The 25,252-nt window shown below is 36.0% G+C and overlaps 3 protein-coding genes across 6 annotated transcripts; 1 reads left to right on the top strand and 2 right to left on the bottom strand.

The window, feature by feature from the left end:
• Positions 1-5,658: 5,658 nt before the first annotated feature.
• Positions 5,659-14,027, bottom strand: LOC113714833 (uncharacterized). 4 transcript variants are annotated; one of them, XM_072065267.1, is made up of 7 exons: positions 13,442-14,027; positions 9,255-12,098; positions 8,502-8,555; positions 7,603-7,951; positions 6,665-6,770; positions 5,990-6,112; positions 5,659-5,906 (listed from the first exon to the last, which is right to left on the bottom strand). In XM_072065267.1, the coding sequence occupies exons 1-4, from the start codon at positions 13,919-13,921 to the stop codon at positions 7,694-7,696; spliced, it is 3,636 nt and encodes a 1,211-aa protein (XP_071921368.1). In that variant the 5' UTR covers positions 13,922-14,027; the 3' UTR covers positions 5,659-5,906; positions 5,990-6,112; positions 6,665-6,770; positions 7,603-7,693. The 4 variants fall into 4 exon arrangements, with proteins under 4 accessions (XP_071921368.1, XP_027094737.2, XP_027094738.2 ...); XM_027238936.2 differs by having other exon boundaries at positions 9,255-12,149; positions 13,442-14,026; XM_027238937.2 differs by having other exon boundaries at positions 5,990-6,072; positions 9,255-12,149; positions 13,442-14,026.
• Positions 14,028-15,683: 1,656 nt separating this feature from the next.
• On the top strand, positions 15,684-20,822 carry LOC113714008 (DNA ligase 1-like). The gene is made up of 8 exons (XM_072045994.1): positions 15,684-16,685; positions 17,710-17,825; positions 18,919-19,021; positions 19,098-19,214; positions 19,361-19,591; positions 19,680-19,774; positions 20,105-20,192; positions 20,799-20,822. The coding sequence occupies exons 1-8, from the start codon at positions 15,684-15,686 to the stop codon at positions 20,820-20,822; spliced, it is 1,776 nt and encodes a 591-aa protein (XP_071902095.1).
• Positions 20,823-22,168: 1,346 nt separating this feature from the next.
• LOC140005272 (uncharacterized mitochondrial protein AtMg00810-like) lies at positions 22,169-22,558 on the bottom strand. The gene has a single exon (XM_072045992.1). It carries the CDS (start codon positions 22,556-22,558, stop codon positions 22,169-22,171), a length of 390 nt encoding a protein of 129 aa, XP_071902093.1.
• Positions 22,559-25,252: the final 2,694 nt, after the last annotated feature.

Raw genomic sequence — 25,252 nt, 5'->3', positions numbered from 1 at the left:
AGTGTCAGACAGCCCGGCACCCATAGATTTATACTCCCTGCCTGTCAGATCCGTAGTTGTCCGACAGTTTTTTTTTAACCTATATACTGATCAATTAGCCGCTGGAACCCCTAACTGATTAATTAAAATTGGCACAAAAGAAAAATGAACTTGGAAAGCAAAAAAAGAAAAAGAAAAATCAAGTTAATTGTTAGTAAAACTCGCCATTTATAATAGAATCTTCTTTTTTTTCTCTGTAATAATAAAAGGTAAGGTTGTGTTTGGATTGCATTTTTCATGGATTTTTCGTTGGAAAAATACTGTAGCGATTTGATGTATGTGAGGTAAAAAGGTGATAGGGAAATGTGTTCACGGAAAATAAGGCATTTTTTCTGTGGAAAATGGCTATCTAAACAAGCCCTAAGAAATTTTTGACATAATTATTTCCTAACATATTAAAAGCATATCAAATGCACATTAGTAGAAAATATAGTTTATTTGAATTCATTTCATTATCTGAAATCTTGATTATCGTCTTCTCACTATAACTTATGTCTCTTATTTTGTTGTCCTATTGCCTTCACAGTTTCAAAATTGAAATACTGCCCGTTGCAATAACAGTTGTAAAGTTACTTAATAAAATGTTATCTCTCCTCTTATATGAATTTTTTAATCCATAATGGATGATAATGTTACAAAATATGTCAATTATAGGGTGGTGAGATAATTTTTAAAAATATGAAGGTGTTCCATGATATTAAGGCAAACTTCAGGGGAGGTTCGTGAAATTATCCCCAGAAATAGGAAGGGTTTACGATGTAATCGAGGTGAATTTCCCAGTAACTTAATACCAGTGTTGTTCGTTGTTGTTTGGCCATGAAATATCTTCTGTCAATTATTGCACAATATAAATTCTTTGATGTCATCATTTTTTAATATGCTACTTTCAGATTGGTTTGGTCGAGCTTGAATGAGAAAATTTTTGCGGTTGAAATTTTTTAATATTGTATAATTGCCTTAAGTAAACTTGCAAGAGACTTATTCTTAGTTTAGAGAATCTTCATAATAATAAACAACGACAAGACTTAGGAGCGGCCTTGTGGATAAACTTGCACGACTTGGCTTACTTATCTTTGCTAATGTTACTTCTTATATAAAATTTCTTGAAATATTCTTATATAAAATATTGAACTTGCTTTGAGCTATTACATTTCTTTTTCTTTCTTTTTTGGACAATAATAATGTTTGGTTTACTAAGATAGAAAAAATTGTTCTTGTAAATTAAGTAATTAGAAAAAATCTTTTTACTAAGCTTGGTTTGGATTGACACTTTTTGGAGAATTTTTTCTATTTTTTATGAATATTTCTTTTATACATTTTTCATTCATATTTTTACCTCACATATATACATATATATATATATATATATATATATATATATATATATATATATATATCATATTCTAAAAAATGTGTTACAGAAATTTTTCTCTAAAAATTCAACCCAAAAACATTTCACAGCATAATATACTTTCAACTAGCATATTAGAAGAATTTGAATGAGCCTTTTAGCAGTCACAATCGATTCACATCAACTTGTTTGGATTGTTATTTTTTGAGTTTTTGTAAAAAAATATACTATAGTTATTTGATATATATGAAGCAAAAAAGCGGTTGATAAATATATTCACAGAAAACTTAAAATTTTTTTTTAAGAACTAAGAAGACAAAGAGGATTCAACTTTTAAAACTATAGACGCAAACGAATCGAGCCGATTGCGTGCAGTTTGAACCCGATATTGAGTTGAAAAATACTAAATTCGTTAACTTGCGAGCTGGCTCGACCTCAAATTTATATATATATATATATATATATATATTATTTTAATAGTAAAATTATATATATATTGTTCATATTTTATTATTTATTAAGAAAAATATTATTTTATTTTATTTTTAAAAATAAAAAAATTTATTTTTTAAGCTTTAGCTCGGTTCAAATTCGAGTCGAGTTTAAGCTTAAACTCGAATTTTGAAAATTATTTTGAAACTCAATTCAATTAAATCGAAACTCGATTCAACTCAACTCATTTACACTCCTATTCCTAAGAGTATGTGTCACGTTGCTAAGGACGAAATAATCCCTAATCATTTTCGTATACCCTTTCCTCCATTATCACTAGAGGGTAGGATTTGAGTAGACCCAAAAAAAATATTTAAAAAAATCCTCCAAAAAAAAAGGGGTATTAGATGCTTTCACACTGTAATGACGCGTTTCTATCATTTTGGCCATGAAATGTAAAGATGAGAAGCCGATTTTCCTAGTTTTAGGCACGGCTTCAAAAAATAGTCTCAACTGTCGTTTGAGAGAGGATTTAAAGCTCACGAACAAGTAGCGCCAAAGATAATAAAGCTATTGCAGTGCACTGATGGTAGAACAAGTCGGACGGGATTAAGGAGGCATATGAACCAGCCATTAGTGTGCTTAAGATAGCATTCGACCTCATTTTCAGAAATAATCTTTAGAAGGAAAGGAAGAAACGTCAAGTTGTTAATGAAGTTTGTGGAATAAATACTTTGAAAGTTCATGTTTTATGTAATGGTAATGGTAATAGAGAATGTATTAATTGCCCTATGGGATGTTAATTAGTAATAGATAAGAATGAGTTGCTAAAACAAGTTAAGAAATCTGTTCCTTAAAACTTTAGCTCATAAAAACAAAAACAAAAAAAAGAGGTTAAAAAACTATTCTAAGGGTTAAAAAAGAGGTTGAAGAAGATCGTAACATAGAGGTTGAAGATTCTCAGGAGAAGCAGCTCAACTAAAAAAAAAAAAAAGAGAAGAGAAGAAAATCAAATACTCCACAGCTCCAAGAATATTCCTTTGCCTTTTGATGATTGATGCTGACTTGCTATAATTATGCCTTGCAGAGTATGTGGTGCCAAAATATTTTGAAATGAACCTACGTAAAAAAAAAAAGCTACTAGGTATATGATACATACTAGGCAAGGGGTAGTAAACGACAAGAATTAATGGCTATAGGTACAAGCATTAGGAGAAACATAAACCCTTCTCAATAATTTCTTTTTTTTTTTTTTTTTTTTTTTTGTACACAATTGGATACAGGAACGCCCCTTTTTGACAGACGGACACCCGTTCATCAAAGGCACACATAGAGCTGCCTTTTTTTTTTTTTGGCCCTTTCCGCTAGATATTGATCGTCCCGACATCCTATAAAAGGAAAAGTGCATTTTCACCTAAAAGTCGAAAGCAATCCATTGTTATTAAGTAATGGAAAATTTTCAATTGAGTGGGAACTTCTATCACTCCCCAACCTTTTGCCCTGTTTACAGGGAATACATCCAAACATTTTCACGTGCTTTCCTACTAATCATAAAGCAACAAGTGATTTTTTATTATTTTTTTAACGAGTATCTAATGAAAATCAGTTCAGTACATAAATAATATCAAGTATTAAGAAGGGTCGTACCGACATGGAATCAAGAAAATTGGGCATCATCAATGGTATCATAGCACAGTTAGAGCTACAAATGAATCGAATCAAGTCAACTTTTGACTAATCGAGTCGAGTCGAGTTTTGATTTAATTTTATTAAGTTCGAACTCGAGTTGGAACTTGAGTTTGATTCAAATTTGAGATCGAGCTCGAAAAAATAAAAAAATAAAAAATTTTATTTTTAAAAAATAAATAAAATAATATTTTTTCTTAATAAATAATAAAATATTAAGAATATATATGTAATTTTGCTATTAAAATAAAAAATAAAAAATAAATATATATACACAAACTCGCGAGTCGACTTGCGAACTAATAATGAGTTTAATATTTTGAGTTTGAGTTCAATTTGACCAGCAACCTACGCCTACATTTTTTTTAAAAAAATAATAAACAGTAAGAAAGATAGTAATTCACATTGCTGTACCATCTTCCGAGTCAATTTCTTATTTAATTCGCCTATAACGTTTCGTGTGGTGGTGGATTAGTAGCATATGCCACTTTCAAGAGACTATCCATTGTTAAATTAGCCTAGAAAAAGCTCATATGGCGGTGGAAGAAAGTTCCATCTACCTATAAACCTTCTTTTTGTTATCATTATTCTTTTCAAGAATGAAAAGGAGAGGGAAATGTATACAGATCAACAACTCCTGATACAGAACAAAAAGTTGTGGATGGGCAGTAAGGACAAAGCTAAATTATGCAGGCCTTCTCTACTATGTTTTCAGAACCGGACCGGATAGCGACTCGGCCAAGGTCAGAGGTCAGGGGTCAATGGGTTCGACCGGGGGTCGATAGGGGTCGAACCGGATGACGTCATAAATAAAAATTATTTAAAAATTAAAATATTATATATATCATATCTAATAATATATTGATATTAATAAAGGTATATTCATATATATTTGATGTTTCAAATATATTTAACAAGAAAATACAAAGAAATTAGAATAATCAAGTAGCAATTTATATTATTTAATAAATATTAACAAGTTTAGAATTAAAATTATGAATTTAATTGAAAAATAACATCAAATTGTAGGACAATATTTATAAAGTATCAAATATTTGAGGTATACGAATAAGTTTTAACAATTTAGGGGGCCAAAACATAATATTATAAAGTTTGAATTTTTTTTTTTAAAAATCACTGTTGAACCGGAAAAACCGATTTTTTCCCGGTCAAACCCGGATTTTGACCGGCTTTGACCGAGTTTTAAAATTTCCGGTTTTCTAAGTTGACTCGGACCGGCTACCTGGCCGGTTCCCGGTTCGACCGGTTCGACCGGCCGGTCCGGTCCGAGTTTGAAAACAGAGCTTCTCTAGTCCCTCTTGATAATAATAAATATATGTTTTTGTATTTGTATCCAATATTGAAATGTGTATATATTTCTTCGTTGGTGTGTAGTTTTCAGGATTTTAGCTGTTTGGATAAAGTTGAGAGAAGTTTGTTTGTTGACCCAACAAAGGCATAGCAGGATTCCTACCGCAAAAAAAAAAAAAAGGCATAGCAGGAAGGACGTGGGAGCGTTTGGCATGTGATTGTTGCTATTTGATCCCACAAGTTTTCGTCCATCCATTCATCAATGGCCTCTGATACGCCAAACCCAGCCTGGCTTTCTACGATTGTGTGGACAGATATAAAGATTCTGTCCAGGATTTTTTGCATCTAAAAATGCGTTTTTTTTTTGTCTGTTGTTGACCGACCTCACGGTTAAAGTACCAAAAAAAAAAAAAAAAAAAGGACATCGGCAAAATTAATCATTCGAACATGTTTCATGCGTTCTTAGTCTGCTATAATAAGAACCCGTTTGAATTGTTATTTTGAAAAATTTTTGTAGAGAAATATATTATAATGATTTGATATTTATGAAATTAAAAAGTGATCGAAAAATATATTCATAAAAAATGGAAAAAAATTTTGACAAAAAATTACAATCCAAACAAGGAGACGCTACGACTCGACTCATCTTGTAGCTGCTTATGGAAGCAAGACTTGTTAAATTGAAGAATTTGGATAATGTCTTCAAATATGTAATGCTTTTCTTTCGGTTCTCAGCAATGATTTGATGATGCATGCACAGACGTCAGCGAAAAGGATGCAACAATTGTTGGTCACAGCTCAGAATTTAAGGATTGGTTAAACTGTAGAATGAGAAAATATTGGACGCAATAACTTCCCATGCATTCATTTTGCAAAAGAAAATGAAATACAAATGTGACAGGTAATTGACAAGTCAGTGTGAAGCCATCCGCAGAAGAACTAATGAAAACTGCATTTTGCACATCCTTTATTCAAATGTGGCACGCCCAGGTTGCCATCAATATGATTAAGCAGATCCTCCTAGGAATGGACCTCTCGGAGAGGGAACTTCTTCAGATGGGATAAGGCAGTTGCCCCCTCCCTAATCCTGTAAAAGTAGGCCTCCAGATGAGTTAAATAATCACATTTGTACAACTCTTTCAACTTTTCTAAAGCGCCCGTGAATTCTACCTTCCATTGGAACTTGAGGCTTTTGCGCAACCGGCTGAATTCATTCTGGCAGAAAATTGTGCCTTGTCACAGCTTGCAAACCCCTGATTTAACTGATGCATCAGCTCAGGCAACGCACACCCTCTCCATGTACATAAAAACAAGAACAAGAACCAAAAACGTTGGCATAAATGGCAATTAGCAAATAGTTGAAGGAACATTACTGAGAATATTTTCTAGCAGCATACTGCTAACAAATTGTATTCTGCAGATGCAGGAAGATTAACCTGAACCTTAGTGTAAGCAACTAAAAGTAATTGTTCCATCCATCCAATACTGCTGTTCTTTTTGACTCCATTCGACTTGTTTTTACTTCGTGTTCCCCCTCACTAAATACTAAAGAACTCTTATGCAAACACGCTAGAACTAGAAGTTGAAAAGGAATTGAGATTTGAGAAGGCAAATATATAGCACGCATTCCCCAAAAAAAAAGAAAAAAGATGGCATGAGTTGAAACCTTCCCGCCTGACTGATTACTTACACAGACATATGCATAACTAGTTTACTTTCGAAGAAATTGAGTGCCCAAGCCACACAACAGGATAGCTCTAATGTACTAAGAATTAACCCAACATTGTTGGCTTCTCATAGTTTATGATCAGGTTCAAAAAATAAAAAAGGATAAAGGAATTGTACCAAAGGTTTCTGCCACCCGCACAAGTGTCATCTACCATGGGTCCATGAATAGCAGCATGACAATGTGATCTCAACATGATTGAGGCGCACAGGTCAATCCAATTATCTGAAAAACCGCTAAATTAAAGTTACAAACTTGGAATTCCTGGCAATTGCTGGACTTTATTGACCTCTAACTATGTATATCCAACTCTTTTAAGTGCAGAAAAAAAAATTTTTATGCATCAAAATGCTTAACTTGATTCATGTTTCAATCAGACATAAAAGCAACTAGTAAGAACTCTTGAGTTATTTAAAAGCGCTATACACAAACACTTGAACAAATTCAAGTACAAAGCTCAATTATAGTAGAATCATTAGCTTTTAAAAGAAGGAATTATGCAGGAGTTAAACTAAAGTGCTGAAGAAAGAAATTTCAAATTTCACCACATCAACTATTATGAAGTCTAGATGGTAAAGTGCAAAGTAACTTAGGGCCATATAATAGATGCTAATCACCTTACTAATATTTCACACTTACATCTCACATTTACTAATTTTAAAACCCATGGATTTCCTTTTTCATGGTATCTTTCCCAAGATTACATGTTCTAGAGTAAGAAACAAGATGCTTTGTGAAAATCAGATACATCAACTACCATTAAATGCATTAAATAGGCACCAGGTTAGATCCATCCACATAACGCCACATTTAAGATGCAGAAGGAAGCACTATAGTGCATGACTCATGAGATTCTGTCACCTTTAATAGTCTCATTTGGTCAAGAAGAAATAATTCCACTTGCCAAAACATTGTAGATACAAAAAATTAATAAGTTTGTTTTTGTCAAACGCATAGGATAAATTTTGAACTTCACCCTTTTCTTTCTTTCTATCATCTTAACAAAAGTTAATTGTGGACTTCAGCAAAGAGCGTATTTGTTATAAAAAATATTTACCAGACAGCAGGCTAGCTGAGCAATCTGCCTCGGAAAGCGCAAAGTGAACCATACTATTTTTATCATCACTCCTCAGGTTCACCAAATTTCACTACATGTTAGCTACTCCAGCAAGATTGCTTCCTTGAGATACAACCTGCAATGTGGTGCCTTTGGTAATCCAGGCAGTCAGTTGCGGTTGATCCTCGAAAGGCATAAGAGGATGCACTTTTCCATCATCCAACTTTACACCATAAACAAAGGGAAGCCTGAGTGAGAGAAAACTGTCTGGAGGCAAAATTACCCGACAGCCAAGGCCAAATTGCAGCTTTTCTTTGCAATCTGGGACTGTTGAAGGGAGGCATGAATCCTGTGAATTAGCCAAATTATCTTTGATCAATTGAAAACCGTTCCAAATAACATATTGATGAATACACCAAATTAAGCTGCAACCATATCTATATTATTCAATTCTAATCACTTGAATGATTCAAAGCTAATATATGATAACATACCATCACGTATTTAAGATAATATGTCATAATGATCCAAGCATGCAATGGAAGCAAGTCCTATTTTTTATAGTCCACAAGCTGGGCAATAAGCAGTCACAGTTGAGTCAATTATCAAACAGTAGTTGTGAATTTCTTGCACACCAAACAATTTTACATTTGCAACAGCAACACCTGAATCTATGTTGAGTTGATGACTATGGTCATTTAAAGAATACAGTGCCTGATGCCAGCTTGGTGCAACCTTGGATAGCAGTAAACACTTTAAATAGTTTAAAAATTTAAACGAGTCGTTTTGAACCTTAAATAGACAACTCATATTCAAATGTCCCAGGAAACAAATAAAGCAAGTTTGTAATGAAAAATCCTAATAATGATGAAAGCACATTTCCAGCAACTGGTGCATACCTCAAATTGCACAACTGGGCAGGCTGCTAAAATTACTGGAAAGGCAGGCGTGACCTACACATTGAGCAACACAATAATTAAGATGCGCAGTCACAATAAAATAATCAACAGTATCTGAATTCATAAAAACCACACTGGCAATGTAGATCTTAGGGAATAAAAAAATGTAATTAATCTCCTTGGGTGTCCATTCACATGTGATGTAGAAAGTATAAAAGAAGGCTCTCATGGACATGCATGGCAATGCAGTAACTTTTATTTAAACGTGCTTCTAAAAATTCACTTTACCATGGTGGTATAAATCTGAATCTAAGTTACCAAAAGAAGACAAGATAAAGATATGACAAAGTGAGTCAGATAAATGCAAAGAGAAGAATAATATCATTTACAAGCTTGGACTAATTTCGCACTGATGACTATCAATATGCATGACCAACCCCATTTCTAAGTTCTATCTTAGAGATGCTATTCCTTTATTATCTCTGACTTCATACATGTTATAGCCTAACAACCTTTTCCAGAGATCTAGTTTCATTACCAAGACAAGTATTATTAGTAATCTTTACTGGCCGCTGGAAGTACAATTAGGCAAGTAATCATCCTGTGAAAACCTTTAAACTTGCATTGATGCATCAAAGAATAGAAATTCAATTTTACATGAGGCATATAACTGTTTACTAAGAGAAGATAAATATATTCAGACACTCACAGTCGCACTTAATTGTTAAGATGATAAAAGACGTTTTTTCATACCAAAAAGATCCTTTGCAGCTGTGAAATAGTGCTAGCAAATTTAACATTCATTGTATCTTTTTTCTTCCTTGACTCCCTGCAGTGAGGGCAGTTCATGTAAATGGGTAGACTTCTATTCACGAGGGAGAAAGCAGTTCCACCATCATCAAGATTAACAGACTGAAAACCAGCTGCAAGGTCCATCACTGAAGAAGTACCTTTAGCTTCACTGAGATTTTGTTCTCTTAATATATTGGAAACTTGCATCTGTCCATTTTCATATACAATTTTATTGGTGCTTCTCACTTTTGACTCTTCCAGATTACTTGTCATGCGAAAAGCATTGTTAATAGTTCCGTTTGACTGTTTGCGTGCCCTAGCATGACCACCATTCTTACCAGATTTAGAAGAATCTGCCATATTATGATCTGAGTTCTCAATGGATGATGTAACAAGAGATTCTTCAGGCATTGCATAAGGGGAACCAAGGCCTTTGAGATGATCTGGCGTCAATATAAACCGGTGCCCATGGGGACACTCATGCTCGAACCCAACATAAATCGATACATGCTTCAGAGGAATAAATTCTCTCACCTTACCTCCAGTAGCCATGTTCAATGGAACATCATTGCTACCTATCTGTAATGGTGGATCACTATTTGCATCAGCATTAGTATTAATTGCAACCCCATTGGTTGCATGATCAATAGTAGCAATATTTGGAAGTTTTTGAGACCCTTGATTATTGGCAATTTCCATGGCCTTTGACAAACCCTTCTCTCTTGTATCATGCTGCTTAATTCCCTTCCCAGAACCTGGCAGAGGTTGTTTTCTGGTCTGAAGAGGAGGAAACCCTGAATGTGTTCCAGCTGATCCAGCAACCACCTCAGAAAAAGGTTTTCTCATTGTCAAGTTGGAAACTCCCATCATTTTGTCACTAGCTTTATTGTTTAATAAAGGCTGCCTTTTTGGTACTTCAACTTCACTCTGCACTTCTTGTGCCTGAAAATGAGCATCACCAACCTTCTTTGTGTCTTTACCTGCAAGAGGTTCATCTTTGTCGCTGCCACTTAATTTATTTGAATAAACTTGTAGCTGATTACTCAAAGACAAACCATTGCTCATCTTCTGTTTTCCAAGAACAATTGACCATTTTAAAAGGAATTTCTGAGTTGTACCAAAGCCACTTTGGAGTAGACCTTTTGCAGGGTTATAGTACCTTGCACCACCAACACGTATCAATCTCCAACAAGAAGGTTTAATAGGCCCTTCAACACTACCTTGAGGGATATGTAGTGCAGGAAGAAGCTTGTCACATTCTGGAAAACAATTGAAAGAAATGTTGGCTGTTTCAAAATCAAAAGGATCGGGTCGTAGTTGTCTTGAACGACCACATGCACATGCATGAAGGAATACAAATCCACTGGAATGTGGCTTGATCTCGTCGGTTACAAGCAAATCATCAGTTCCAACGCTGTGTCTTTTATGCATGCATGGTTTTCCTGTCAAACTAACAGCATCACACAATTGTCTACCAGAACTCCAGATGGATGTGCATTCATCCTTGAGTTTTTTCATGTAAATTTGCACGGCAGGCCCTTTTACCATTGACTTAAAAGCCACCAGAGCCCTCTCCAAGTGGGCTTCATGCCGTGAAGTTGGATAACAGGGTGGCAACTCATTCAGATAAATCTCTTTAGCGATTGGAAGGGATTTTTCACACCACAAAGTAGAAAATTTGGCGCACAGCCCTCTACCACTCTCCAAAATAGATATGGCATTTTCTAAGGAATCAGTAGCTTTTGCTGCATTCCCTTCAACGGCAGGCATAGCAGCATATTGTTGGTCCGGTTTTCTTTTGCTAAATTCACTTTCGCCAGTATACCCTGGTTTCACAGAAAGGATTCCATGGAGAATTGGTTGACTCAAAGATAGCCAGGTCTCTAAGCTGGGAAGTTCAGGAGTACTAACTGTCTTCCCAGAAGCAGCTGAGGCCGCTGCGGCAGCGGCAGCAACTGCGACCATGCCAACACCAGTAGCTGGGCCACTGCTGGTGCTAGTTACCATACCCCCTCTTCCTCGCAGGAAATCAGACTGCCTTAAAATGAATTCTTTAACTGAAAGTATGTCCTCCTTGTTTGCACTCTGGCTATTGCTTTCGAGCAAAAGAGAATCTGAAGTTGCCTTCCCATCAATAACATCTTCAACAAGGCGAGTGGCAAACTCAAGAGATTCACCTCTATGGTTTGAGCACAAATCTACAAGTATAACAGCTTTTGATGCATCTAGCAAAAATAAAGGTGCTGCACTTGAAATGCCTCCACTTCTTGTACCAGCATGACCAGTTTCAGAGCTTGAAAGTATTCGGCATTTTTTGATAGAGAAACGAATTTGTGCTTCAAGGGATGACTGTAATTTCTTCCTGAAACCGCCTTCAGGTTTATTGACAGGACGAGCCAGTACAACAACTGACCCAGATCCCTTTGTTGGTAAGTTTGGCCTAGCCATATTGTTTGAACTTGATGACTGACTTAACGGGGAACCCTCCACTTGCTCTCCCAAAGCAGAACTAGGATTAGCATCACTAAAATCGTCAAGAAAAATGAAAAGAATAACAGGATAACACTGTCCCGGCAATAAAGAGGAGTGTGAACCTAAGCCAGACATCAATGTCACTGCAGCACCACGATTTAAGATGCTGCGGCTTCTACCAGGAGATGGACTATTTGATGATGCTCCTGACAGGAACATTCTAGAAGAAGATGAAGCATGAGAATTTGGTGTCAATGGTTGCATACTCTGTGATTTGAAATAGGGAGACATAGCATGTTTTGCAGCTTGCAACACTCGAAACTTTTTCAAAATCTGTGTGTCAAAGTGTGATCCTTCTTGGGTTAATATTAGTACATGGCAAACCTGCATTGCTAAATAAACTAGAGTCATTTACTAGTTGTAATTAGAACAGGAGACCATTTTATTCAAGGGGAACTAGTAAATTCAAGAATGGAAATTCAAAAAAAATGGAAATAGGAATATAACAAAAAAAATTCTGTTCAAATTTGTAATTAAACTCTGAAACTATTGGGAATTGCAAAAATTACTCTGAGAAAATAACTTTGCAAAACTAGAACCATGGTGTTGAAGTTATAGTGTCTCTACTTCAGAAAACTATAAATTCACTTTTCAGAACGATTCAAAAGAATCTTCTGAAATTAGTAGGTAATCTAAGCCTACAACTTCCTGCAAACTTCTGTTTCAATCTTAATGTAGTCCTCATCAAAATTGTTAAATTCCAAACTCTTCATCTTGCTGTCATAACACAGATGCCCAACATACTCATGCAGACCTCCTTTTAAGCTTTCATGTTTATCTAAGTAGAATACCATCTATAGAAAGGAACCGAATATGACTTCGTATCTAGATATACATCTATGAAGCAATTAACAACTTAATGTAAAACCTTCTACAGAGTGCAGCCTCCTTCAAGAAACAAAACTATTATCAGGCGAGTTGATATTAAATTACCAAATGAATCTGTTCCTATGAGCATCTTATTGATGTATCACTATACTTCTAGATTCTTACCTTGCATGTGATAGATAGTTCATAATACAGTCTGAAGACAGCTTTCTTGCATGAATATGCAAAATTTCCCAACCGTACAGAGTGGCAGAGATAAAAAATCACCTATTTATAGATGCAACTCAAAAAGTATCCAGAATTCCTACTTATATTTTGGCCGGACAAGTGCAATGATTGATGTGTACAGACCTGGCTATCAGACAAAAACTTGAAAGGCGGCCAATGGATCTCAAATGCCACCTTCTCATCCATGGGAAACTATAATAGTTATTCTCCTTAGATAAAAAAAAAAAAGGCCATTTTAACTATCAAATCCAAACTCATGCCACGCCTTACATTTGCAATGCTGAATTAAACAAAAAAGGCATCAACTTCGAATATTTAACTGAATGTCTATGTTTGCTAATCTGCCTATGAGGTGTAAGCGTTAAACAGATAAACTTCAGTCCCTTTTTTAATCTACGACCTAAACATATTGAGTATTTTAGACAAGAATATTTGAATCTTTATACAAACAACTTCACAATATGAAAAGAGCCTTAGAATCGAAGGTAACAGCACAAATAAGATTCAGAATGTAAATAAAGTTAAATGCTTCATAAACAATAGGGAACGAGAATGCTCACAGAGAACATAAAAAGCAATCCTTGAAGATCACCGAATTCACGGTCCTCGAATAAAGAGTCAAATCCCAATTGAGACTCCAAATCCGCGTCCATGATAGGACAAGAAATCGAAGAAAACTGCAAATACAAAATCCCTTTTTCCTCCTCAAAATAATAGCTGATGCATCTCAGCTTAAACCACTCCTCAATCTCCTCACTAATCAATTCTTGCTTATTGAAACGAAAGGGGGTGTCAAGATTCCCAGAACCAAACACATTTGCGTCAATAACTCGGTTAATCAGTTGGGTTACATCGCCGTGGCGCCTGCCCACGAAACCCACTACAACGATGCCGTTTTGCTGAGATGGGATGGGAGTTGGACTTTGGGTGGGTGAAGGATCAGGTGGTGTAGGAGGAGGAGGGGAGGGTGGTGGTGGGTTTGGAGCGGGGGGCCGAATAAGGACTCTCATAGGTTGGGAATTGGGATTTGGGGAATCCATGTATGGAATTTGAACTTGGAGGTTTTTGTGGGACGAGGGAGTAATAAGAATGAAAAAAGTTTACTACACCTTCTTGAAATCCCTGTTTCTCAACCTCCATATGCAGCAGCAATATTAGTGGACCAAGTAGTTGAAGCCAGTGTGTTTGGATTGCCATTTTTTATCAGAAAATTACGTCGTTTTTCGTGAACACATTTTTCTATTATCTTTTTTCCTTATGTACATCAAATCGCTACAATAATTTTTCCATGAAAAATGACGGAAAATGCAATCCAAACGGGTAGCTGCCATTTCTCATGCTCACCCCCTAGTGAAGTGGATTCTCATGATAAGCAATCAATGCAGGCCCTTCTGCTCCAGATCGTTCTGCATAATTTGTGAGTTTTTCATCAACATTATCATTGAAGAATTGAGCAATTATCAACTTGCATGTTCAGTTGACCAACCGTCCTGCACTGGAGAGAAGATATGAAGAAACTAATCATGACCAACAACACAAAAATCGCAGGTGGGATCCGAAATTCGTGGACTCAGGAACTTCGAGTTTCTTCCTCTATACAAGTAGTTGCAGTCTAGTCCCTGTAAAGAAACCTGACGTATCAAAACCAGTTGCAAGCTAGTTCGAGAAGGAAAGAACGTGTAGAATCTGATACAATTATTCATTTGGTGGTGTATTAATTATTCCGTTTATTTAGGTTTAGGTAGGGGTTCATCATTACAACTACATTCCATTGTTTATCTTATTATAGATTTTTTGTTCTGTACCAGCGTACCACCACAGCCAGTTGCAGACAGAATTTGGAGTTTTTTTTTTTCTGGAACTCCAATCAACAACATGACTTGAATGGCTCTCATTCAAAAACTGTTCCATCAACCCCGTGTATGGAGACTGTGGAGAGACCTTCAGAAGAGGGATATCAATTATTATTAAAATTAAAAAACAATGAAGAAACTCATGCAAATAACCTAAGTTTGGCAAGTCAAAACAGATTTTATATTATTTGTGATGATCAGTATACTTATAGACGTTTTGGTCGGTTTTTATTTCTTATTTCTTGTTTTGCAAGTTTGGTAAAATTAAGCATTGGGATTGGTCCAATGACCAACGTCGTCGAGTTCAAAGTTCGAATTCTGAACTTGACAGTTGGGAGTAGAAAAGTGTAGGAATGGGTGCGAGAGTTAAAATTTTGGAAAACTGTTTTCTTTTAAAATTTTTTTATTTTTTTCTTAAACACGTTTGCTAATCACCTTTTTTTACCTTCGTATGCATCTTTGCTAATCTTTTAAAACTTGTATCATTACAATTGGGTTGGACAATCCACTTTCGAGCTGATTTTGACATGTGCAATATACATGGTTTTGTGAATTGACCAAATTATGTTTCCATGTCACATAAATTTTTTACCAAAAAAAGTTTTTGAACAAACTTGAATCAATAAAATAAGTCAAAATTGTAACGCTTTTGATCCACGGGTTGGCCTAATTAACTTTTGAGCCAAATTATGGTACAAAATATGATTAATCTAAATTACTTAATAACTCACGAGCCCAAGCATATATGCATGCCGTTTCCACTCCACGATGCGACATATCACAAAAATAAACTATATGGATATTGCACTTGTCCTAACAATTTTTAAAACATTTTTCATCTCAAACCTTCAAATCACAAATTTCAAGTCACCTATTGCTAGCTTACGAAATGAAAATTTTAGTCCCTTTCTCAAGATTTTGTTAACAACTCATCACCCAAACACCAAAAATGGCTTCCCCAGCAATTTTTTTCCAAAGGTTTTTCTGGCAATTTTCAATCCTAAGTGCACAAAACCCTCAATTTCCTTTCCCGCCATTTGCCTTCCTCTTCCCTCCTATCCATCCGCATCCGCAACAGCAACCCGTGTCAGTTGTCTCCCTCTCCGTAGCAGAAAAACGGCAGCTGATGCTCACCGCATTCAGGTCATGCTCTTCTTCACTCCACTTTACCCACCACACTCTTTCGCTTCATCCCCTCAGAAAACCACTCGGCTTTAAGCCCTACTTTCTCATCTATTCTTCCTTCCCCGCAAAACCCTTCTCTCAGAGATCCCTCTTTCTCTCGATTCCATTAGTTAATCCAGGATCACTAGCAGCAATGGCTTCTCGCCCTTCTGCCTTCGACCTCCTCATGTCCAATGCCAGCAAGAAAAAGTCCGAGCAGAAACAACAAAAACCATCTCCCAAGAAACGCAAAACCCCCACCCCCATCATCACTTCTCAAAATTCTGCTCCGATTTCAGTCAAAGAACCTGATTCAGCTCAAATTAAAGAAGCCCAACTGGAAAACGATATGAAAAATGACGATTCGAGCAAGATTAAGGATGCCCAGCTGGGGAAAAGTGAGGAAGCGGTGGTTAAGAAACCTAAGGTGGCAATTACTCCTGATGAGAGCCTTCTTGAGTTGAAGGATAAGGCGGCAAGTTTTGATCCCAAGAAGGCGGCATATTGGGGAAAGGGACAAAGGGTGCCGTTTATGTTTGTAGCAAAGGCGTTGGATGCTATTTCTAAAGAATCAGGGCGGATTGCGATAACTGCAATTGTTTGTAACATGTTGAGGACTGTGATGGAAACGACGCCAGAGGATTTGGTGGCTGTTGTTTACCTTTTGGCGAACCGGATTGCTCCAGCTCATGAAGGATTGGAGCTTGGGATTGGGGATGCTTCGATTATTAAGGCTCTGTCCGAGGCGTGCGGAACAAAAGAAGCACAAATTAAGAAGCAGTACAAGGTGAAACTCTACTACATTCCAGTCACTTGTGTTTATCAAATCTTGGGTGTGGTTTAGAACTGATTGAATTTCTTTTCTTATCTCTGAATATTATTGTTTGTGGAGTTGGCTTTTCTTAACTCGATGCCAAGAAATTAAAGAAATTGTACTTCAAGTGAAATGACAGAATGATCGCGGGTAACTTGTTCTCAGTTCTAGTAAATGAAATTCTAGAGATTTTTGGCCTTGTTTCATTAATTGCAAAACATTAATAAATGAGATGGAGAATAGGGGAGGAGAAAGAAACATAAGTCCCACGCTGTATTTAGGTCTCTGCCTAGCTGTGGCTTCAATGCTGTAGAATGCTGCTATGGTGATTATTGTGTTGTCTGATTCGGTTTGCAAGGTATCTACTAACTCAGTACAAGCACTATTGTTCTTATACAAAATATCAAGAATGGGATTAGAAAAAAAGCTTGTCCAGTCAAATGCCACATTTAATTGAATATTTTGAATTTAGCTTTGGTGCTATGTTGATGTCAAAAACATTCGACCCTTTGCCTGTGATTTTAGTTTTGGGCTCGATTTTGGTTCTACGAAGTAACTGCATTATTTGAGAAGCTGCTTTAGTTTTACCTTGTTACTTTCTTTGGCTGCAGCTGTACGTTGGTTGTTGTTACATTTTGTACGCTGTAGCTTGTCTGGAAATTTTTTTTTTAATTGATCTAAGATACAATTTGCAAAAAAAAAGTTATCATTTATTCTCTTTATGATTTACTTGACTTCTGTGACTCTAGTTGCTTGATTTAATGGAAGACTCTGGCTGATCTTTCTGCAATGAGTACACTGCACTTGTTTTAAGAAATTTTGTAGTTAGAGGAGCAGAATTTCATTCAAAGCTTGCGAATGGTGTAGTCAAGTTATATTTGCTTAATAATTTGTGTGCAGGAATCTCCTGACATATCAAAATCCTGCAAGTTTTTGCCCGCAATTTCTTTCTTCTTTTTGATTTTGAATGATTACTTCACTATCCGACTTGCCTCAGGAGCTTGGTGATCTAGGCCTTGTTGCAAAAGCAAGCCGTTCGTCTCAGTCTTTAATGCGCAAACCAGAAGCACTAACTGTTGTTAAAGTTTTTGATACATTTCGCCTTATTGCTAAGGTACCTTGGAATTTTCCCATTTCATGGACTTCGATGATGAGCTTTGATCTTATTCGCTGTAGATGAGAGTTAAACTGGATTGCCTTATTCCTTAAGATATTCATAGCTGCCTTTATTGGTTTCCATACATGAAACTTGAAATCTATTTTTTGAAATGTTTTGGAGCTAGAGTACACTAACTACCTGTTTGGTTGGTATTCTGGAATGGCAATAGCAATGAGTATCAAAGGTCCTCAATCGTAATGGGTTTTAGCAACTTCTTTTCGTATGTTTGGTTTGTTGTGGTGAAATAGGAATCCACTGAATTTTTTTTTTTTAGTATGTCTAGCTAATTCTTTGCCCCCTTTTGCCAACTTTGTTATCTTTCTTCCCAAATGGACTCTGTATGACTGCAACTAGACCGCCACCGAACTCAGCCAACAACGAAATTGAAAAAAAAAAACTCAGCCAACAACAAACAACAAAAGCAGCTGCTAACATCACATCCATTCTTGCCAAACTAGAAATGTTTTCAACTCTTTGAATCATCCCACTAATCCCCACCAATTTCAAATGACAACACACTATTTTTTCAAAATTTCATATATCTGCAAAACCGCCAAAATCACCACAAACTGTTAATCAAAACTTTAATCCATCATGAATTCCCAACAACACCCCCACAACACTGTTAATATGTAGGAAAGGCTGATCTACCATGAGACCAACAAAAAAAAACCTCAATTATCTATCTCTAGCTTGGCTTCCATGGTCATTGCATGTTGAAGGGAGGGCTGACCGGTAGAGGAGAGGATGGGTTAGGAGGTAAAAGTGAAAGTTGCGAGGGGGGCAAGAGAAGCATAGGTAGAGAGAGAGAGAGAGAGAGAGTAAGATAAAGATTACAGAGGAAACGGAAGAGAGAGAGACGGGTGAGAAAAGTTGAACATCAGGGGGGAGAGAGAGAGGCTTTTTTTTTTGGGATGATGGGTAATTAGCCGAGATATGCACATGAATTGGTGCTTGTTTATTAACTTATAATTTATTGATCTAGAGAAGAGCATAACGGTTTAATTCTTTTAGTTTTGTAACTGTATCTCTATGTGATTTGCATTCGGAATCTGGTAAGGATAGTCAAGAGAAGAAAAAGAATCATATCAAGGCACTACTGGTTGCTGCTACTGATTGTGAACCTCAGTACTTGATTCGTCTGCTCCAGGTGAGACAATTGAAGATCTAACATCACAAATTGGCACCTTTAATCCCTGAAAATTATTCTTGAACTCTACATGCAGGCTAAACTGCGCATTGGTTTAGCTGAGCAAACTCTGTTAGCTGCTTTGGGCCATGCTGCAGTTTATGCTGATAAGCAATCTTCAACTCCTGCAAATATAGATTCTTCTTTAGAAGAGGTATCTTGGCATGAATTTAAACTTCTGAGAGAGTTTGAATCAATTTTTTAATTAGATTTTATTATTGTGCTTATACTATGTGCAAATTTAAGAGAGTTTTTTGTTTATTGCATAAACATGTTGTGAAATTGCTTTCCTTCCCTCAGGCTGCTAAAATCGTGAAACAAGTTTACTCGGTAATTCCAGTCTATGATAAAATAATCCCTGCTCTTCGTGCTGATGGTGTATGGGATCTTCCCAAGACATGTAGCTTTTCACCTGGTGTTCCTGTTGGACCTATGCTAGCAAAACCAACTAATGGAGTTTCTGAAATATTGGATAAGTTTCAGGATATTGAATTCACCTGTGAATACAAGTATGATGGAGAACGTGCTCAGGTAGCAAGAAACTAGACATGACGCCTATGTTATATGCCTTTCCTTTCACAGTCTTGGTGATGTGTGTTTGTCTAATCATGTCCTGCAGATTCACTACATGGAGGATGGTTCAGTGGAGATATATAGTCGAAATGCAGAAAGAAACACTGGAAAGTATCCTGATGTTGTGGATGCAATTTCAAGGTACTTTTATTGTAGCCCATTCCAACTTTGATTTGGAACATGCTGTCACAAGCTGGTTAATGGTTTGATGAACAGGAAGAGTCTCTTTACTTGGTTGAGTAAGGCTGTCTGAGCTTAGCACTGTACTTTCACTGCTGTGGTGGGCCTTCTCATGATGGGTTTTTGTAGTCTATTGCTTTCTTAATGAGCAGAAATATAATTTACATAGTTGGGTATGAGAGTATATCAGTAGAGCTTATTTTTAAGAATGACTAGTTGTTTCCTACTAACATTACAAGTCTGCCAGAAAATCTCTCTCAATTTTCCTGACATTTAGCTGTTTTATTGCAGGTTTAAAAGGCCGTCTGTAACCTCATTTGTTCTTGATTGTGAAATTGTTGCATTTGATCGTGAGAAGAAAAAAATTCTCCCCTTCCAGGTGAACTATTTACTTCTGTAATATTGAGCTTGCCTAAGTGCAAGATCTTTGTAAATCTGATTTTGTCATGGGCCTGCTGAAGTGGTCCTTTTAACTATGCTAGCACATCAGAACAATTGAAGTTAAATAGAAAAATCGATTGCTAACTGATTTAAGTCTCCCATTCTGGCTCTAGCATTGCTTATTGTGTAGCCTTCATGATCTTTATTGTGGCATATGACAACAACATATACAATGTTAATAATTTATGTACAATCAATGCTGAAGTATTAAATTGGCAAAGTAACAAATCTCCTTCAATCCTGTATTGGGAAGAAAGTGGTCGAGTCATCTTTGTTTTTCGTTTGTGAACTCATCAACTTTGGGTGCTGTAAGAATCATCTTGGTATTGAGCATGCTCAAAATCCTAGGGCTATCTATTATGGGCTATCTCATCATGAACTTAAATGGGGCATGCCTGGGGCCTGGCACATGAAATGCTTCCCGACACCTTCAGTCCCCCTATGGGATATCTTGAAACTACACGTGCAACTTCTTTCTTGCATCTATTTCAGGTGCTTCATTTGAGTCAGTTGATGTCATATAATTCTTGATTTTCTTTGATAGGAACTGGAGATTTTTGAGTGTTGAGGTATTAAAGTTTCGGCCAATTTGATCTGTCCAGTGTCTGCTCTAAAATATTTGAAGGTGGTGAAATTTTGATGAATATGACTAAGGGTAGATTCATTACTAATTGGGCTACTTTTTGTTGATCAAATGAGGAATTTACACTTTGAGGGGTGATGATGCTACATGGATGTTAGGCCAAACAACTTGAAAATTGAATTTGGAATATATTGTATTTGATTTGATGCTTTTGTATAAGCACTTTTTTTAGTTTCTTTTAGGTAATTCAAATCATGCTTTGGCAAACAGACCATCAGTAGTCTCCATCAGGGGCCTTGCCTTAATCTTGTAACATGTCCACAAATTTTACTGATTTATATATATCAGGCTATTCTTTTCCACTGACCATGTCCCTACCACCCACCAGGAGGATAAAGGGGACACACTTAGGTTTCCTAAACATATGTTGTCTCTACACTTTATCCTTCTAAGTATATTTCTTGTCATTTAGGAGCCAGCTTCTTCTGGTGTTCAGCTTTTCATTTTGCTGGAAAGAGTGTCACACATGAATTGTTACTTGATGAAATGCTAGAGTTGTAAGAATGGTATTACATATTCAGACTTAAAAGTATGAATTGGTGGCAAGTCCTCAGCACACGGGCTCGTAAAAATGTGGTCTTGAGTGAAATAAAGGTTGGTGTTTGCATATATGCTTTTGATATCTTGTATATCAATGGCCAACCTCTTCTACAAGCACAGCTTGACAGTCGAAGGCAGGTATGCTAATTTTTGTTCAATGATGTTTATATCTTTACCTGCTTTTAGCATTGGGCAAAAGACTCTTGGATTTTTTTAAGTCTGTCAACAGGTATCTTGGGAGGAAAACATCTAATCACTGTATTATGAGTGACCAACTAGTATTTATAGGAGTACAAACCTAACCAACTATTTACAAGAATACCCTTACTAATATTATCTATAAAAATATTGATATTCTCCTAGCACTCCCCCTCAAGTTGGAGCATATATATCATAAGTGTATTTCACCCTAGAGCCCCCTAAATTCTTGGTAAACAAATCAGCCAATTGATCTACATACGGTACATGAGATGTCTAGATGACTCCGTCAAGCAATTTCTCTCGAATGAAGTAACAATTAATTTAAATATGTTTTGTCCTTCCATGAAACACTGGATTAGACGCAATATGGACAGCTGCCTGATTATCACACACTAAATTTATAAGTTGTTTATGCTCAAACTCAATTTCAAGTAACATGCTCTTCAACCAAACCAACTCACATACAGTGAGTCATTCAGATTTTGCACTTGATCTGGAGACAATTGTTTGCTTCTTACTCTTGCACGACACTAAATTACCACCAAAAACACACAATATCCTTTGGTCGATTTTCGATCTGAGGCAGAACCAGTCCAATCTGCATCACTATATCCTTCAATATTAGTATGTCCATGATTTTGATACAGCAACCCTTTCTCAGAAGCACTCTTAAGATACTTGAAAATTCGTATAACAGCATCCCAATGACTAGTACGAGGGGCATCAAGAAATTGAGTCACAACACACACTGCAAATGAAATGTCAGATCTCGTTACAGTGAGATAATTTAATTTACCCACAAGTTTTCGATATTGCTTAGGATCATCAAGTAATGCACCTTGATCTCCTACTAATTTCACATTGGGATCCATAGGAGTATCCACAGGTCGGCAACCTAACATCCCAACTTCACTCAACATATTGAGTACATATTTCCTTTGACATAAATAAATCCCATATTTAGACCGAGCTACCTCAATACACAAAAAATACTGTAGATGACCTAAATCTTTTGTCTGAAAGTTTGCCTGCAGATTGGATTTAAGTTTCTGGATCCTCACAACATCATCACTTGTAATCACAATATTTTTCACATAAACAACTAATAAAATTTTACTAGCATTAGAATGCCGATAAAATATAGAGTGATCTACTCCACAACTTGTCAGATCGAACTCCATGACAACATTGCAAATGTTCCATTCTGTCCTGTTCTCTTTTGGTCAATTGTTTAGTCACTCTCCTTTGTAATTTATGCTACCAAATCGAAGCAGCATGAAGAGAGTTACCAAACATGAGAAAGAAACCAAATTAACCCTTATTAACTGACACTAATTTTGTATTTCTTGGAATGCCAAATCTTCTTTTGTCTGCTTGGTTAATTTCAAAACATTTTAATAAGAGCAGATTTCCACGAGGTCATGTCTACAATAATTTAATGTTTTGTTTGTTTAAACTTCAGGGGTAAAGATTATTTCTTTTTGTTTTTTTGTTTTTTTTTGTTGACTCATCAATCAGTAGCCTAAATCCTATACAAGTCTTGACCTACCAGATGTAGATGGATGGTCTCCCCGCAAAAACTGCACAGTTTAAATTAGGATGGATTTTCTATGGGAAGCCCGTGAACTGCAGGTGAAAGTGGAATTACAAGAGCTGATTTTGGAAAATGAGTAGTGTGTCGGTTACTGATTGGAAATTTTTTTTTTAAAAACATTATTGCAATCCCTATTATGTCTTAATTGTCTAATGCTATCTAGTGGACACTGCCAAAATTGATTTCATACAGTAGTACTTTTTTTGAAAGTGTGAAATTAAATTAAAAAAATATTATAAATGTATATGCATGCATTTTAATAATATATATAATGACTACGAATCAAATGTTACTACACTTTCTTTCTTTTTTTTTGGGCTTATGAACTATAATAAAAGTATCATACTCCCTCCGTCCCACTTTGATAGTCCTGTATTCCTTTTTCATCTATCCCAAATTGTAGTCCACTTTTCAATTGAAGAATGTAGTTGTATTTTAATTTTTCTAATATACCCTTATTCAATGTAAGTAGTTGTTACTATAAATCTACTCCATTTAATAAGAGTTTATTCTTTTTTTACCATCAATTCTAAGTTCCCATAAAGTTGTACCATATTTGATGTAAGGATATTTTAGAAAAATGGCAATCTAAATTTACTTTTTCAACAAAATTAACTATTTTTCCTTAAATTGTGTGAAAAAAAACAGGACAATCAAAGTGGGACGGAGGGAGTAATAAGAATGAAAAAAGTTTACTACACTTTCTTTTTTCTATAGACAGAAGAAGAACACACACAGTTAGATTAGAAACACTCATGAGTCAACGAAAGAACGGACCCTAAAGTCAGTCTAAGGGGGACCCACAAACCAACACCATCCCTGTTTCTCAACCTCCATATGCAGCAGCAATATTAGTGGACCAAGTAGTTGAAGCCAGTGTGTTTGGATTGCCATTTTTTACCAGAAAATTGCGTCGTTTTTCGTGAACACATTTTTCTATTATCTTTTTTCCTTACGTACATCAAATCGCTACAGTAATTTTTTCATGAAAAATGACGAAAAATGCAATCCAAACGGGTAGCTGCCATTTCTCATGCTCACCCCCTAGCTCTCTGCCCAAGTGAAGTGGATTCTCATGATAAGCAATCAATGCAGGCCCTTCTGCTCCAGATCGTTCTGCATAATTTGTGAGTTTTTCATCAACATTATTATCATTGAAGAATTGAGCAATTATCAACTTGCATGTTCAGTTGACCAACCGTCCTGCACTGGGGAGAAGATAAGAAGAAACTAATCATGACCAACAACACAAAAATCACTGGTGGGATCCGAAATTCGTGGACTCAGGAACTTGGAGTTTCTTCCTCCATACAAGTAGTTGTAGTCTAGTCCCTGTAAAGAAACCTGACGTATCAAAACCAGTTGCAAGCTAGTTCGAGAAGGAAAGAACATGTAGAATATGATACAATTATTGATTTGGTGGTGTATTAATTATTCCGTTTATTTAGGTTTAGGTAGGGGTTCATCATTACAACTACATTCCATTGTTTATCTTATTATAGATTTTTTGTTCTGTACCAGCGTACCACCACAGCCAGTTGCAGATGGAATTTGGAGTTTTTTTTTTCTGGAACTCCAATCAACAACATGACATGAATGGCTCTCATTCAAAAACTGTTCCATCAACCCCGTGTGTGGAGACTGTGGAGAGACTTTCAGAAGAGGGATATCAATTATTATTAAAATTAAAAAACAATGAAGAAACTCATGCAAATAACCTAAGTTTGGCAAGTCAAAACAGATTTTATATTATTTGTGATGATCAGTATACTTATAGACGTTTTGGTCGGTCTTTATATCTTATTTCTTGTTTTGCAAGTTTGGTAAAATTAAGCATTGGGATTGGTCCAATGACCAACGTCGTCGAGTTCAAAGTTCGAATTCTGAACTTGACAGTTGGGAGTAGAAAAGTGTAGGAATGGGTGCGAGAGTTAAAATTTTGGAAAACTGTTTTCTTTTAAATTTTTTTTTCGTAAACACATTTGCTAATCACCTTTTTTTACCTTCGTATGCATCTTTG

This window comes from Coffea arabica, chromosome 1c (assembly GCF_036785885.1).
Source record: "Coffea arabica cultivar ET-39 chromosome 1c, Coffea Arabica ET-39 HiFi, whole genome shotgun sequence".
Classification (NCBI taxonomy): domain Eukaryota; kingdom Viridiplantae; phylum Streptophyta; class Magnoliopsida; order Gentianales; family Rubiaceae; genus Coffea; species Coffea arabica.
Note: the sequence above shows the minus strand (reverse complement) of the source record. Positions and strands in the feature narration are given on the sequence as shown.

Coding starts and splice junctions, on each gene's coding strand:
- LOC113714008 (XM_072045994.1), top strand. CDS start 15,684: ATGGCTTCCCCAGCAATTTTTTTCCAAAGGTTTTTCTGGCAATTTTCA. Junction 16,686..17,709: donor AAATTAAGAAGCAGTACAAG/GTGAAACTCTAC, acceptor GACTTGCCTCAG/GAGCTTGGTGATCTAGGCCT. Junction 19,215..19,360: donor TAGATTCTTCTTTAGAAGAG/GTATCTTGGCAT, acceptor TCCTTCCCTCAG/GCTGCTAAAATCGTGAAACA.
- LOC113714833 (XM_027238936.2), bottom strand. CDS start 13,921: ATGGATTCCCCAAATCCCAATTCCCAACCTATGAGAGTCCTTATTCGG. Junction 8,556..9,254: donor AGCTGCAAAGGATCTTTTTG/GTATGAAAAAAC, acceptor CTCAATGTGTAG/GTCACGCCTGCCTTTCCAGT. Junction 7,952..8,501: donor GCCCAGTTGTGCAATTTGAG/GTATGCACCAGT, acceptor GCTAATTCACAG/GATTCATGCCTCCCTTCAAC.
- LOC140005272 (XM_072045992.1), bottom strand. CDS start 22,558: ATGTTGAGTGAAGTTGGGATGTTAGGTTGCCGACCTGTGGATACTCCT.